This window comes from Quercus robur, chromosome 5 (genome assembly GCF_932294415.1).
Source record: "Quercus robur chromosome 5, dhQueRobu3.1, whole genome shotgun sequence".
NCBI lineage: Eukaryota > Viridiplantae > Streptophyta > Magnoliopsida > Fagales > Fagaceae > Quercus > Quercus robur.
In genome coordinates, this window is record NC_065538.1 from 60,020,722 (window position 1) to 60,033,901 (window position 13,180).

General features: G+C 36.4%; 1 protein-coding gene across 1 annotated transcript; it reads left to right on the forward strand.

The window, feature by feature from the left end:
- The first annotated feature begins 6,140 nt into the window (after positions 1 to 6,140).
- LOC126726509 (urease accessory protein G-like) lies at positions 6,141 to 11,141 on the forward strand. The gene is made up of 6 exons (XM_050431778.1): positions 6,141 to 6,564; positions 7,424 to 7,484; positions 8,978 to 9,179; positions 9,817 to 9,938; positions 10,080 to 10,184; positions 10,851 to 11,141. Exons 1-6 carry the CDS (start codon positions 6,263 to 6,265, stop codon positions 10,932 to 10,934), a joined length of 876 nt encoding a protein of 291 aa, XP_050287735.1. The 5' UTR covers positions 6,141 to 6,262; the 3' UTR covers positions 10,935 to 11,141.
- The last annotated feature ends 2,039 nt before the right edge of the window (positions 11,142 to 13,180 follow it).

Below are 13,180 nucleotides of genomic sequence, written 5' to 3' on the forward strand. Positions count from 1 at the left end.
TATAAACTTATTAGTTATTGTGATTTATTTTCTTTGATATATTGTGATTGATTATTTGTGATATTTGGATATGCTTTAGTTTTAAACAAGGAAGTCAATACCGTATCGGATGCTGTATCGGTTTGGCCAGTAGTACGATATATTTCAGATACCAGTCAATACTGGTGTATAGTTTCGGATTTACTGCTATTTTCATAAATAGATATATAAATATAATATTTTCTAGGTATAATATTTTATTTAAGCAAAATTTTCTTTGGACTAAAGAAAAATCAACTAATTTATTATTCTTTATTTGTCAAAAAATGATAATATAAATATTAAAAACAATGAAATGGCCTTATGGGTACATTAGTAAAGAATGAATATATTAATGTTAAAAAAAAAATGAACAGCAAATAAATTCAGACTTATTCATTACAAATAACAATTTACAATGTTTTTTTTGGTTAAAAGGCCATTCATATAAAACCAACAAAAGAAGACTACACAGATACAGATGCCATACTAGCAGCAACTAGTCTAGCATAATACAAACCATTATTGTCCTTAGCAACTAAAGTTTCTAGTTCAGCAGTAAAAGGAAACTCAAAAACAACAAAATCTTCCTTCATAACACTACCCCATTTTGCCAACTAATCTGCACACTTGTTGGCTTCTCTAAACACGTGGGGCACCCTTACTTGAGGAAGCTTGCCCAAAAGATACCTGCAATCAAAAAGCAGAGGAGCATAGGCAGAATTAGGATTTTTATTAGAATTAAGCAGCCCCACAATCACCTTAGCATCTAGTTCCACTTCCAGCTGCCTAATTCCCATATGATCCACTAGTTTCAACCCATCTCTTAGAGCCCATAGCTCAGCAATAATACTTGAGGTGAACCCGATTGATCTTGCATATCCCCTAACCCAATCACCTTGACTATTTCTAATGATTCCTCCACCTCTTGCCTTGCCTGGATTACCAAAAGATGCACCATCCGAATTAAGCTTAAACCAATCCTCCCTTGGTTTATTCCATGCCACTGGTATAGCAAACTTAGCAGTGGCTGTTTTAGCTTTACTCACACAAAAATGGTATTCTCTAGTTTGATTAATACACTCAATGGGCAGCCTCGGGTTGGGAATAGAGTTTTCAAAAACAATCTTGTTCCTATTTTTCCAAAGAGCCCAAATGGTGAATAAGAACACTGAACTCCATGGCATATCAGATTTGTGCTTAACAAGACTCATACTATTTGATTGCAGCCACTCTTCCAAACTTCCCGAGAAGGTATGTACAAGTGCTTGTGGAACTTTAGCACAACTCCAATATTTGCGAGGTAGCTCACAGTCATGTAGCAGATGCGCAATGGTCTCATCATGCCTTTTGCAAACAAGGCACTTGCCATCACAATTTATCACTCTTGCTGCCAAAACACTCTTAACATGAACACTAGTATGTAAACACAGCCAAAGAAACATGATGATTTTAGGCAAAATGTCAAGCTTCCATATCCACTGCCCCTTGAATGAAGTTTCTGAAGAATCATCCTCAATACATCGCAGGTAGGCTGACTTGGTGGAGAAATCACCATCTCTAGTGAATCTCCACATAAGGGAGTCCTCTCTTTGACCAAAATCCTGAATAAGAATAGCCTTGATTCTATCCTTTATAGTGTCTAGCAACTCAAATGAAATTAAATCCCAATTCCAGCCATCCACACCCCTAAAATCTTCCATGGTGAGAGATAAATCCCTAGGGCATAAAGGTCCTTGAATCAAATCCCTTAGAGAGTCACCCTTTAGCCATTTGTCAAACCAAACTTTAGTCCTTACTCCATTTCCTACACCCTAACAGATTCCACTAGAAAAAATAGGGAATCCGATTTTTATGGCTTTCTAGTTAAGGGAGCAAGGGAGATCATCAAGATCCCTTGCTCTCGTTCTAGAGGGAGAGCAATATTTCTTCAATATGACCTTAGCCCATAGTGCCTCCTTCTCTTGGTACATTCTCTAATTCAGTTTAGCAAGCAAAGCTATGTTCTTAGCTTTGGCTGCTGGAATTCCGAGACCTCCATCCTCTTTCGGCCTCACAATCTTGCTCCAACCAACAAGATGCAACTTCCTCTTCTCACTCGTGGATCCCCAGAGGAAGTCCCTATTCAATTTATCAAGTTTATCACAAATATGAGAAGGGAGACCACCCCTTGCATAATGTGGTTAGGAATGGCTGACATAACAGATTTGATTAGTACAGCCCTACCTGCGAAGGATAAAAATTTCGCTTTCCAACCCGAGAGTTTATGCATGACTTTGTCCACCATAAAATTATATTGTCTACTATTTGAAATGGCTATCAATCATTAACTATCAATTATGGTAGAAACGGAGACGAGGGTGGGGGGTGATAGGGCGGCAAAAATTATAGAAGGCCTGCCTTTTGATGGGAGCATTGTTATTGATACAGTCGGGTATGCTGGAGGACTCTGGATTCTCTGGAAGACGGAAGACGTGGAGGTAATCCTGCTATCAGCCACGAAGCATGAAATACATGCAACAGTTAAGGTGTGTTCTTCTAATTTATCTTGGCTTATATCAGCTATTTATGCTAGCCCTAGAATAGCAGAAAGAAAAATTCTCTAGAATAATTTAAAAATTGTTAGCCGGCTGCACAATCTCCCTTGGCTCATGTTGGGTGATTTCAATGAGGTGCTAAGTGGGGATGACAAATTTGGCAGGAACGGTGTTAATCTAAATAGGGCCTTCGAATTTAAAGAGTGCCTGGATGAATGTAATATGCTGGATTTGGGCTTTGCCAGCCCAAAGTATACTTGGATGAATAGTAGGCCTATTACGGACCTTATCTTAGAAAGGATTGATAGATGTTTTGCTAACCCAACTTGGAGAACCCTGTATTCAGATGCCACTGTTACCCATCTGCCTAGAATCTGGTCGGATCATTGCCCGGTCCTTTTGGAGCTATGTAGACCATACGTGTGCCATCTCAATAAACCATTTCGATTTCAGACAATGTGGTTACTGTACTTGGAATTTCCTTCAGTGGTGCAGCATGCATGGTCGGAAAATAGAGGGCTACACACAGCTATTTCAGATTTGAGTAATGCTACAGCCACAAACTATTTTACAACATTTTTACAAACTATTGATGTGACAAATTTTTATTAGTTCTAAAATGGGTCCACTACTAACATTACATTTATGTTTATCAATAGTTATTTAAAAATTACTAAAGCCACATCAACAGTTTGTAAAAATGTTGTAAATTAGTTTGTGTCTATAACATTACTCTTCAGATTTTGCTATTAGAGCTAAAAAATGGAATTCTGAAGTGTTTGGAAATTTATTTACTAGAAAGAGAAGAGTTCTAGCCAGATTGAATGTTGTTCAGAAAGCTCTGGCTGAAAATCCCAATGGTTTCTTAATTGACCTGGAAAAGATATTAATTGAAGAATATTCGCTTATCATGCTCTAGGAAGGGGAATATTGGGCGCTTAAATCAAGATTGAATGCAGCCAATTTTGGGGATCGCAACACTTCTTTCTTTCATGTGACTGCTGTGGTAAGATGTCATAGAAACAAAATAAGATGCATTAAAGATTCTGTTGGGAATTGGATTCTTAATGATTTGGAGATTAAGGATCATATAAAAGCTGGGTTTTAGAAATTGTATGCGACTGAATCCCTCTACTCCCCAATTGCTTCAAATGTTTCAGATTTTGCTTGTAGCTATCTTTCTAAAGAAGACAACACTAAAGTTGATACTGAAGTTTTTGTTGAAGAAATAAGGGATGGTTTGTGGTCTCTCAAAGCTTTTAAAGCCCCTGGCCTGGATGGTTTTCATGCGGGTTTCTTTCAACATTTTTGGGCAGATGTGAAGAACTCGGTTTGCAAGGAAATTAAGGAGGTTTTTAGCAATGGAATCATACCGAGTTATCTTAATGAAACCTTTGTGACCTTAATCCCAAAATGCCAAAGCCCTGAGACCCTTAATAATTACAGGGACTAGCTGGACCTTCTGGAACTTAATAGTAAGGGCAATGAAGGAAAGTTTACTAGGCTATTTGAGTCTAGAGAAGTGGAGGACCCGACAATAGGTAATGTACGTGTTTTGTCAGTGGATAACTCTCAAAAGAAAATATGTGCAGTTAATGTGAATGACATGGAGGTTTGCCAGGAAGCTTTGAGCAGTGGGAATGCCGTGTGCAGTGAAATATCTCAGAGCTATATAGGGACGGATGAGATTAGTAACAAGACCCATCAGAAGCATAAATCAAAAAGCAATGAAAGTTTGTGTATTAAGAGCACCAAAAGCCTTAAGGGATCTAAAATTCAAAAGCGCTTATTAACAAGCTTGAGAGGCAGAAGCGAGTTTGTCGGGAGTGATGAGCTTGAGAATGGAGGGAATTTTATTGGGAATGAGTCCAATACCTTAATCCGGCTGGGCCATATGGTATCGAAATAGGACTGTGGTAATACCAGACGAGATGATTGCACAAATCAGGGCCACTTTGACGGAGACGCTAGGTTGGTTCGAGGAGGAGTTGGGCCAAGCTTGGAAGCACATATTTCCCATAACCCCATCCAGCATCAGAACTGGGAATCTGGCACTGGACCATTCGGCTTGGAATCTCACACCCAACTTGTGGTGGAAATTCCTCACGGATGTTCCAGCGGTTTCGATGGAGGCATTAGAGGAGTTGAGCAGGCAGCGACGGCCATCAGTTGTGCCCCATTGGGACGAATCGAGTTGGATCATCCAAGAAAGGAAACTGGTGGACTTCAGAGGAGCAGTCACAACCCACATGGGAAACCACCCTTCTCTGAAGCTCATTCAAATCCTTGCACCAGTGCAAAAACTAGATGCACTCCTTTATTGCAGGGAGGACATAGTAGGCATCCTGAAATATATGATGATATGGAAACCGAATTGGATGAGGTCCAAAGATATTCTGAGGAGGATGGGATGGAGTATGGTGGAAGCAGCTGTAATGAATACTAATCCCATGGAGATTGAGGTTCCTTTGGGTCAATTTACAAAGTTGAAAACTTGGAATTAGCGATTTTGCTTTAATGAGAGTAATTCTATAATTGTGACGGTGGGCTAGTTGATGCCAGCTATTGTGTACAAAAAGAGTGTTTGGTCTTATCTCTTTTCTCTAATAAAAGAACCACAACTGAACTGACTACAGCTTTTTTTTCAGCCCGTGGACAAGCGAGCAAAGCCAAAAAAAAAAAAAAAAAAAAAAAAAAAAAAAAAACAAGATTTGAAGAATTTTTTTGCCATTATTCTCAAGTCAAGACCGAGATCGAGAGAGAGAGAGAACTGCTACCCGGCCTGCTCCGGGCAATTCTCAATTGGGTAAGTTCACAAATCTTTGGATTTTTCAGTTTCAGTATTCTTTTGGGTATTAGCTTTGTTTTGGAAACCAATTCCTTGTGATTGTGAACCTAAAAAATGACAGAATCGTGTTTTGGCCCGGTATCCATTTACTGGCCGAAACATCCGAATTTTGCCGGTATAGTCGATAAGTCGCCGGTACGGCTGGTATTTTTTTCGGTACGAAACAGGGGGTGTATTTGTACCGGTGCACTGGCCGGCATGGTATATACCAGTCATATCGACTGGTACGGTACGGTATTGACTTCCTTAGTTTTAAATGATTAGTTTTGAATTTTATATTAAAAATATTTATTTATTTGTTTTTTCTTAATTTTTTTTTTCATTTTGATAAAATATGATAAATAGATCGACACGACTGACCCGTTTAATAAATGTGTTGTGTTAGGATTGAGAAATCTTAACCCGTTACATATCGAGTTAATGTTGACTTATATAATCGAATACTCATAAGTTTACACGACACGAATCTAACACGGAAACACAAATTGCCACCCTCATCAACATTTCAAAGCTCTTTGCGACGAGAAAGGCATGGTGCAATTTTCTTAAGCAAATCGAAGCCAAACCGACCAATCTGCACTTGTTCTCGATCCTTGTTCTTGCACTATAATATACAAGGTCAAAAGTCTTCACTGACTTCTCAGACACCCAAGAAAAAAAAAAAAAAAGGATTCTAATAATCAAGGGTGTTTTCGTAATTATGCAAAGCATGACCAATATTTTTCATCTTTATCTCCTCCCTGTACCAATTTCTCATCTTCCTCGATCGGTTCCTCACTCTCACTCTAGAGTCTAGACAGACAGACACACACTTCTGACTTCTGAGTAAAAAAAAAAACTACTTTTAAAACAGCAGACAATGACTTCACACCATGCCCATGACCATGCCCATGCCCATGCCCATGACCATCATCATCACGACCATGATCATCAACACCACCATCATGATCATGACCATGATCATACTCATGGGGATTCAACAACAAAGTCATGGGTGGGCCCTGATGGGAAGGTGTACCACAGCCATGATGGACTGGCACCACACTCACATGAACCCATATACTCCCCAGGCTACTTCAGCAGAAGAGCTCCACCACTTCTCACCAGGGATTTCAATGAAAGAGCTTTCACTGTTGGCATTGGTGGCCCTGTTGGTACTGGGTATCCTCTATTTCCCATTTTAACTATTCTATTTTGTTGCTTGCTTCACATTACCATGACAATTTACACCCATCTATTTTTTTTTTTCTCCTTAAAAAAAAAAAAAAAAAACTGAGAAATGATTGATTATAATTCTAGTTTATGAACTGCTAATTTTTAGGTTCCTTTAAGTTCATGTCTATTATTAAGATTCAAATTCTTATGGGTTACTGGGTAGTGTTAGTTGGTTTAAGTAGTCAACTTGGTAACTCATTTATTTTCATAAGTTCTTCCTCAATTAATTAGAAAGGGCTGTGCTCTTGTCCCTCATCATTCTTTCTGGATAAGTGCAAATGTTTGAGAAGGGTGGCATTCACAATGAAATCAAGTGCTAACATTGTATTTGTTAGTCTATTCTATTAACCTATTTATCATTCTTTTTGGATAAGTTCAAAAGTTTGAGAGGCATTCACGATGAAATCAAATACTAACATTGTAGTTGGTAGTTTATTCCATGAACCGATTTATTTGAGTCATTTTCATTATTATAGTGAATATTTCTTTCACGCTTCAATGTCTTTTGACACTTGATGATGTGCACTTGTATACAATTTTGAGCTTTGGTTGTTTCTTCCTATCATTGTTTTTGACATATTTGCCTTGTTAAGTATCATTCTCTTGAAATGTGAATATGGATGATTAAGAGGGAAAATAGAGATATATGATTTTTGATGCCTTCATATAGGATTTTTCATTCATCCAGCCCTTCATTCAAACTTCATTGCTTTATTCCCCTTTTATTTCAATTTATATATTGTGCATTGCTAGCCTGTTAAACTCAATGAACAGGTAATGATGCAGTTCTCTTTCATGCATACAGGAAAACAGCTTTAATGCTGGCTCTCTGTAAATTCTTGCGGGACAAGTACAGTCTTGCTGCAGTAAGTAGAATTTCTAAAAGCTTTGAATTTTTTTCTCGATTATGATTTATTCCTTCAGTGTTAATGAATTTATAGATTTGGAATTGATGATTTCCGCTCACATTTGAGCTATTTAAAAGATCATCAAACAGAAATGCAGCTTTTTTAAGGAAAAATTTAGCTCTTTGCTGAACATAACCAAACCAATCAAGAGCCGATCCTTGGTGAAAATTAAGAAAGAGAGAGGGGACAAAAGAGAAAAGAAAAAAGAAGTGTCACCTTCACTATTTTAAACTGAATAATTGCTTGAAAGTATTTGCAAAATTCCAGTCCTGAGGGTACGAAGCTTTTCTTGAACTTTGTGGGGTAGTTGATGTTTGTAAAGTAAAGACCATGAAGTCTGTGTGGATCATTTGCCTGAGGAAAGGCTATATATACATAAGATAAATTGTAACAATGAGGCTTAACCTAGAGCTTCATGTCTTGAAGTTATAGATAGATATACAGCTCATTCAAAAGAAATCTGCATTATTTTTAGTGGTTCACCGTTCACCTCAGATTGACCTAATCTCATTTCCCTTCATTACTTCCAAACGCATTCATACACATATATTTCATACTGTGTACCTATGTTTAAGCATTTCATTCTTGTATATATGTATATATTTACTAATCCCAAAAATGAATCTTGATTTATTTACAGTCTTTCTAGCTTATTATATGTAGATTTGCACTTCCCTCTTTAGTTAGTCAAGAATGGATGCTAAGTATTTAACATATTCTCAACTCATTCAGTATCTTGTTTTGAATTATTTAACATGACTGTGCCCAAAACAATATATAACCAGTTGTTTAAATTATATTATAGACTCAATATTGAAGCATGAAGTGGAAGCAAGATCTTAGATTTGCTAAGGTAGATTTTGCTTACTTAGCATATCATCTCACTTACCTTGCTTAATCTTTTTTTTTTAAACAGTGTATTATTTTAAATTACTTGGTTGCTATTTTTCTGGAGATCTCAAGCACCCGTAAAATACAATTTTCTACCAGTTTTCTGTTTTAACAATTGCAAGAAGTGAATTAAAATGTTTCTTTATTAAAAAAGCCCAATCCATTTTGCTTCTTTGATATCAAAGGCTATCAATTTGATGGCCAGTTCAGTGTAACTGTGTAATAACTGGCAACAGTGAGCCTTGCAAGAGGTACCATCCTGATCTGGAGGAGGTGGTGGGGCAGCTGCTGCCTGCTGGTTCAACCGACCATGGAAAAGCTGCTTGCTGACTCCAAGAGAAATACAACTTCCTTTTGAAAATAACCTTATTATTCATACAAAATGATGGATGGTCTAATACAGGAGCTTCATATACATGGGAATATATATACCATTGAACCCATGCTAGACCCTTTGCATGTTCTGTGCACACAACCAGTCAACATGTTTTGATAATTTGAAGGGGGATGTTAATAGATGCTTTAAAACGGATGGATTAAGAACTATGTAATTATTGCAGGTGACAAATGATATATTCACAAAAGAGGATGGTGAGTTCTTGGTGAAAAATGGAGCACTTCCTGAGGAAAGGATTCGTGCTGTAGAAACTGGCGGCTGCCCACATGCTGCAATTCGTGAAGACATTAGCATTAACCTTGGTCCTCTCGAGGAGCTTTCTAACTTATTCAAAGCAGACATACTTCTTTGTGAATCAGGGGGAGGTACTTTCACAAAAATGATTGATGTGGAATATGTTTTATTTTAAATGGATATGAACTGATATGAAGTTGGCACGTCATAAGTTAAATTGGCAATGATGGTCATATTGGCACCACAAAAACAAAATTTGGAGTTGAGTGGCTTAAAAAAATTAATTTGGGAACATGCAGTTTAATTAAGATAAAAATGGCAGTGATGATAAATCTTGGAGTTCTTTTTTTTTTTTTTTTTTTGACATGCAGGGGGCAGGGGGAGGAATAATAAGAATGGGTCTTAATGGGGAATTAGATATTTCTAAGAAAAAAAAGGTTAGCAGCTTTAAGCACTCTGGATATTCAAAAATAAAAAATAAACGAATAGTTTGTGATCTGTTTGTAGAATATAGTTACAAAATAAGGATATCATTTATATAATAGATGATATCATGTGGCAACTAGTTTTGGCGGTTGGGGTTAGTTGCTCGTAGGTTTTACTAGCTAGAGGCGAGTCCAAAGAGCTTTTCTTTAGAAAGGTTACTTGTGTTATCAAAAAAGAATATATTTACAAAATAAATTTGTAACAAAATTGCTCATATCAAATTGTGTGTAAGTGATTCAATAAAAAAGGTTTTGATATTCACTTGAATTTGTGTTGTTGCAGATAATTTAGCTGCCAACTTCAGCCGAGAACTGGCTGACTATATCATTTATATAATAGATGTCTCTGGTGGTGATAAAATTCCTCGCAAAGGTGGTCCTGGAATTACCCAAGCTGATCTCCTAGTATGTGCTTTCTTAATTTCATAGCTGTTGCTTCCATTGTGACATGCACCTACTCTGTCAGTGATCAATATTGTCAACCGATTTTAAATATTAACTACTCAGGTAGTCTGATGAAAATGAGTTGATTCCATTGGATTGCAGGTAATAAACAAGACTGACCTTGCACCAGCAGTTGGAGCTGATTTGACTGTTATGGAGCGTGATGCACTTCGAATGCGTGATGGAGGGCCATTTGTCTTTGCTCAGGTTGGGTTGAGTACACATTTTATTTGGTTATCATAAACATTCTATTCAGCATTATATTGGTCCCATGAGCTAATGGGAGCACAATTACATTAATCTTGTGTTTCCATAGAATGTGTATAATGTGAAATGTGATTTAGAAATAAAACAGAAATTAAGAGGGAGACTAATAAAATAGAGATATGACAGATCAGAATGTGCTCGATGGCATTGTTACCTGTCATAGTGCATCTTGACCTGTAAATATGTAAAAATGTGCTTATCTCAAATGTGATAAAATAAAAAATAAAACTCACTGTAAAATGCTAGGCCAGAGTTTGAAATGAGCAATTTTCTTTTAACAAATGTGGAGGTCCTTCTATTATATCATTATGTTGGGGTTCTGGACCATTCAAGGATAACTTGTTGGATAGTCATGAGTCTCATGAGTCATGACTTACACAGTAGGTTCCCACCCCACTGATCATCTACGATGCTGGGAATGTTGCTTCCTCAAATGTCACCCTCTTGGGCAGGCAATGTTAATGTAGTCCAAACCTTTATTATCTAACATCTAGCACAATATATGGACTATAGAAGAGAAAACATTGTCTTTCTATTTCGAATCTTTGATGTCCTTGTGAGAATGTCAATGTCAATATTTGTGTTGTCCATGATGTATGTATGCAGGTGAAACATGGGGTTGGTGTAGAGGAAATCGTGAACCACGTATTACAGGCTTGGGAGCTAGCGACTGGGAAGAAACTTCATTGAATTGTCTTTCACCTTGTATTTTGTATCTTATGTCACTCTTGTATTGGATAGTTATTTAAATATCTGTGCCTTCATTTTTGCAATAATTTTGACTTTGTTTTCATGCATTCTTCAAATTTGGGTAACCAAGTACAAGTTTGAATTCAGTTGTACTGATCAATATCTTTGTCTTGGATGTTATTACAAAGAGGTCTGTTGTTTGGAGAATGGAGGTCTGTTGTTTGCATTCATATCAATCCTAGAAGAGTAATTCTGAAAACGTCCTATAGTATTGGGAAATCAGCAAGTCACATGGTTTCAAATCTAAAAAACTTAAGTCTGATTTTTTTTTTTTTTTTTTTTTTTTTTTTGAGATGAATTAGTTGTTAAGTTAGAACACAGGGATTTGGGTAGTGTACTAACGGCTTATTGAGACTAAACTCTGACCAAAGGTAATCTAAGTCTGATTGATTAAGTCTGATTGATTGTTCAGCCTATGTGCTAAACGAGTAGGACAATGATTTGTATGGATTCTAGAGAGATGTGAGGGTTTTTTTTTTTTCCATGTTAGGCTAATATCCCAAACATATGTATTATGTTGATGCTTTAGAAACATTTTTGTTATGTGACAACTTTTGAAACTCTAGTCTCCATAAGATTCGAGTTACAATGTGAAGAACTTGAGTCTTTGAAACTTGAGTTCCACTAAAAACTTCAAAAAAAAAAAAAAAAAAAAAATGAAGAAAAAAAGCCATCTCATGATTTTCTTTATGGAAAGTGGTCACATAACAAAGCCGAGATAGTAGGTATAAAAAGTTGAGAATTGAGTGAGACCTAGGCCAATTTACACTACAAAAACCATTTAGGCGGTTAAATATATATTTCTTTCCTTTGTTCATTTTCACATGGGTGCCACCCTCTCTATTCCCTAAGGTAGCCAATATATCTTGCCATTGTTCATTGTCCACATAAGCAGCTCGTGGACAATGAACAAATTAATGCCTTATCCGGTTATCCCTTGCAATCTCTCTCATTTCCACTATAAATACGTACCTATATTCTCATTATAAGAGACAAATAGAAACAGAGAAGCACTGAGAGATAGAGAATAAAGATATATATGTATATGTATGTATGTAATCCTTAGTCGCTGTATTACAAGTACCCATCGATCTTCACTCCATTAGTTGCTGTATTACAAATTAGGGTTTAAAAGTTTATGTTTGAAAAGAAAGGAAAAATGGGTGAGGAGAGTAAGAGGAAGACAAAAAGGGTGGTGGAATCGCTGGGATGGCTAACGGTATCATTGATCATGCCAAAGAAGCAAAGGGCCATAGCTGGTTTGGGGCTTGGCCGAGTAGCTGCGAAGTTAGGATTTTAGTTTAGGGGGGACAAGGTTTAAAGACAATATTAAACTAAAATAACCTTAAAAAAACTAATCAATATTAATAACCTAATAGATAAACAATTGTAAATAACTATAATTGTTATACAAAATTTAATATAAGTATAAACTATAGTTTATTTTTTCATAACAAATTTAATTTGCTCAACAGTATTTGACGTTTTATATTTTTAAACTGTTGCATAGTCACTAATAATCAAAGTAAAAAAGTATAGCAATAAGCCAATAACCTGTAAAATTGGAAACTAAAAAGTCAAGAAGGAGAAAAAATGGATAGTGGAGGTTTGAGAATTTTAATACCGTATTGGGACATTAGTTAGTTTATCTTTTCTATATAAAAAAAATAATAATAGAGTGTAAAATTTAAGACCACCATCATTACGGTGAAAGAAAACCCAAAAATAATAATAAAAAATAAGAAGAATAACAGAAGAAAATTGAGTTAAATAGTAAAGTGTCATATATGGTGATAAGCTATAAATTTGGACAATATAATAAAAGCTTAAAAGAGAAAATAAGTAGTACTACTGTAAGTGGGATGATCTATGCAGCTCTTTCCCTTTTTATTTTACGTGTCAGGATTGTTTTTCTATAACAAGATGTGGGAACCAGAGATGAGACTGTTGGGCCTTAACTCACTTGGGCTCACAATTTATTTGTAGTGGGCTTGAGGATTTCCTACTCTGGGTCGTTCTCAGCAGAGAGACTCAAAGTAACACTCAATCTCTCTTCTCCCTTGACTGTTTTCTCTCTATTTTTTTGAACCCCTTCTTCCTCCCAAACTTCTGCTATTTATAGCTAAGGTTAGTGGGGAGATTATGATTACAGCCACCGTTAGTGCTATTGAAGGTCCAATATTATC

Excerpts from the sequence above, each read along its gene's own strand:
- LOC126726509 (XM_050431778.1), top strand. The coding sequence starts at position 6,263 with ATGACTTCACACCATGCCCATGACCATGCCCATGCCCATGCCCATGAC. Across the intron at positions 6,565-7,423 it reads GGTGGCCCTGTTGGTACTGG|GAAAACAGCTTTAATGCTGG; the intron begins GTATCCTCTATT and ends TCATGCATACAG. Across the intron at positions 7,485-8,977 it reads ACAAGTACAGTCTTGCTGCA|GTGACAAATGATATATTCAC; the intron begins GTAAGTAGAATT and ends TAATTATTGCAG.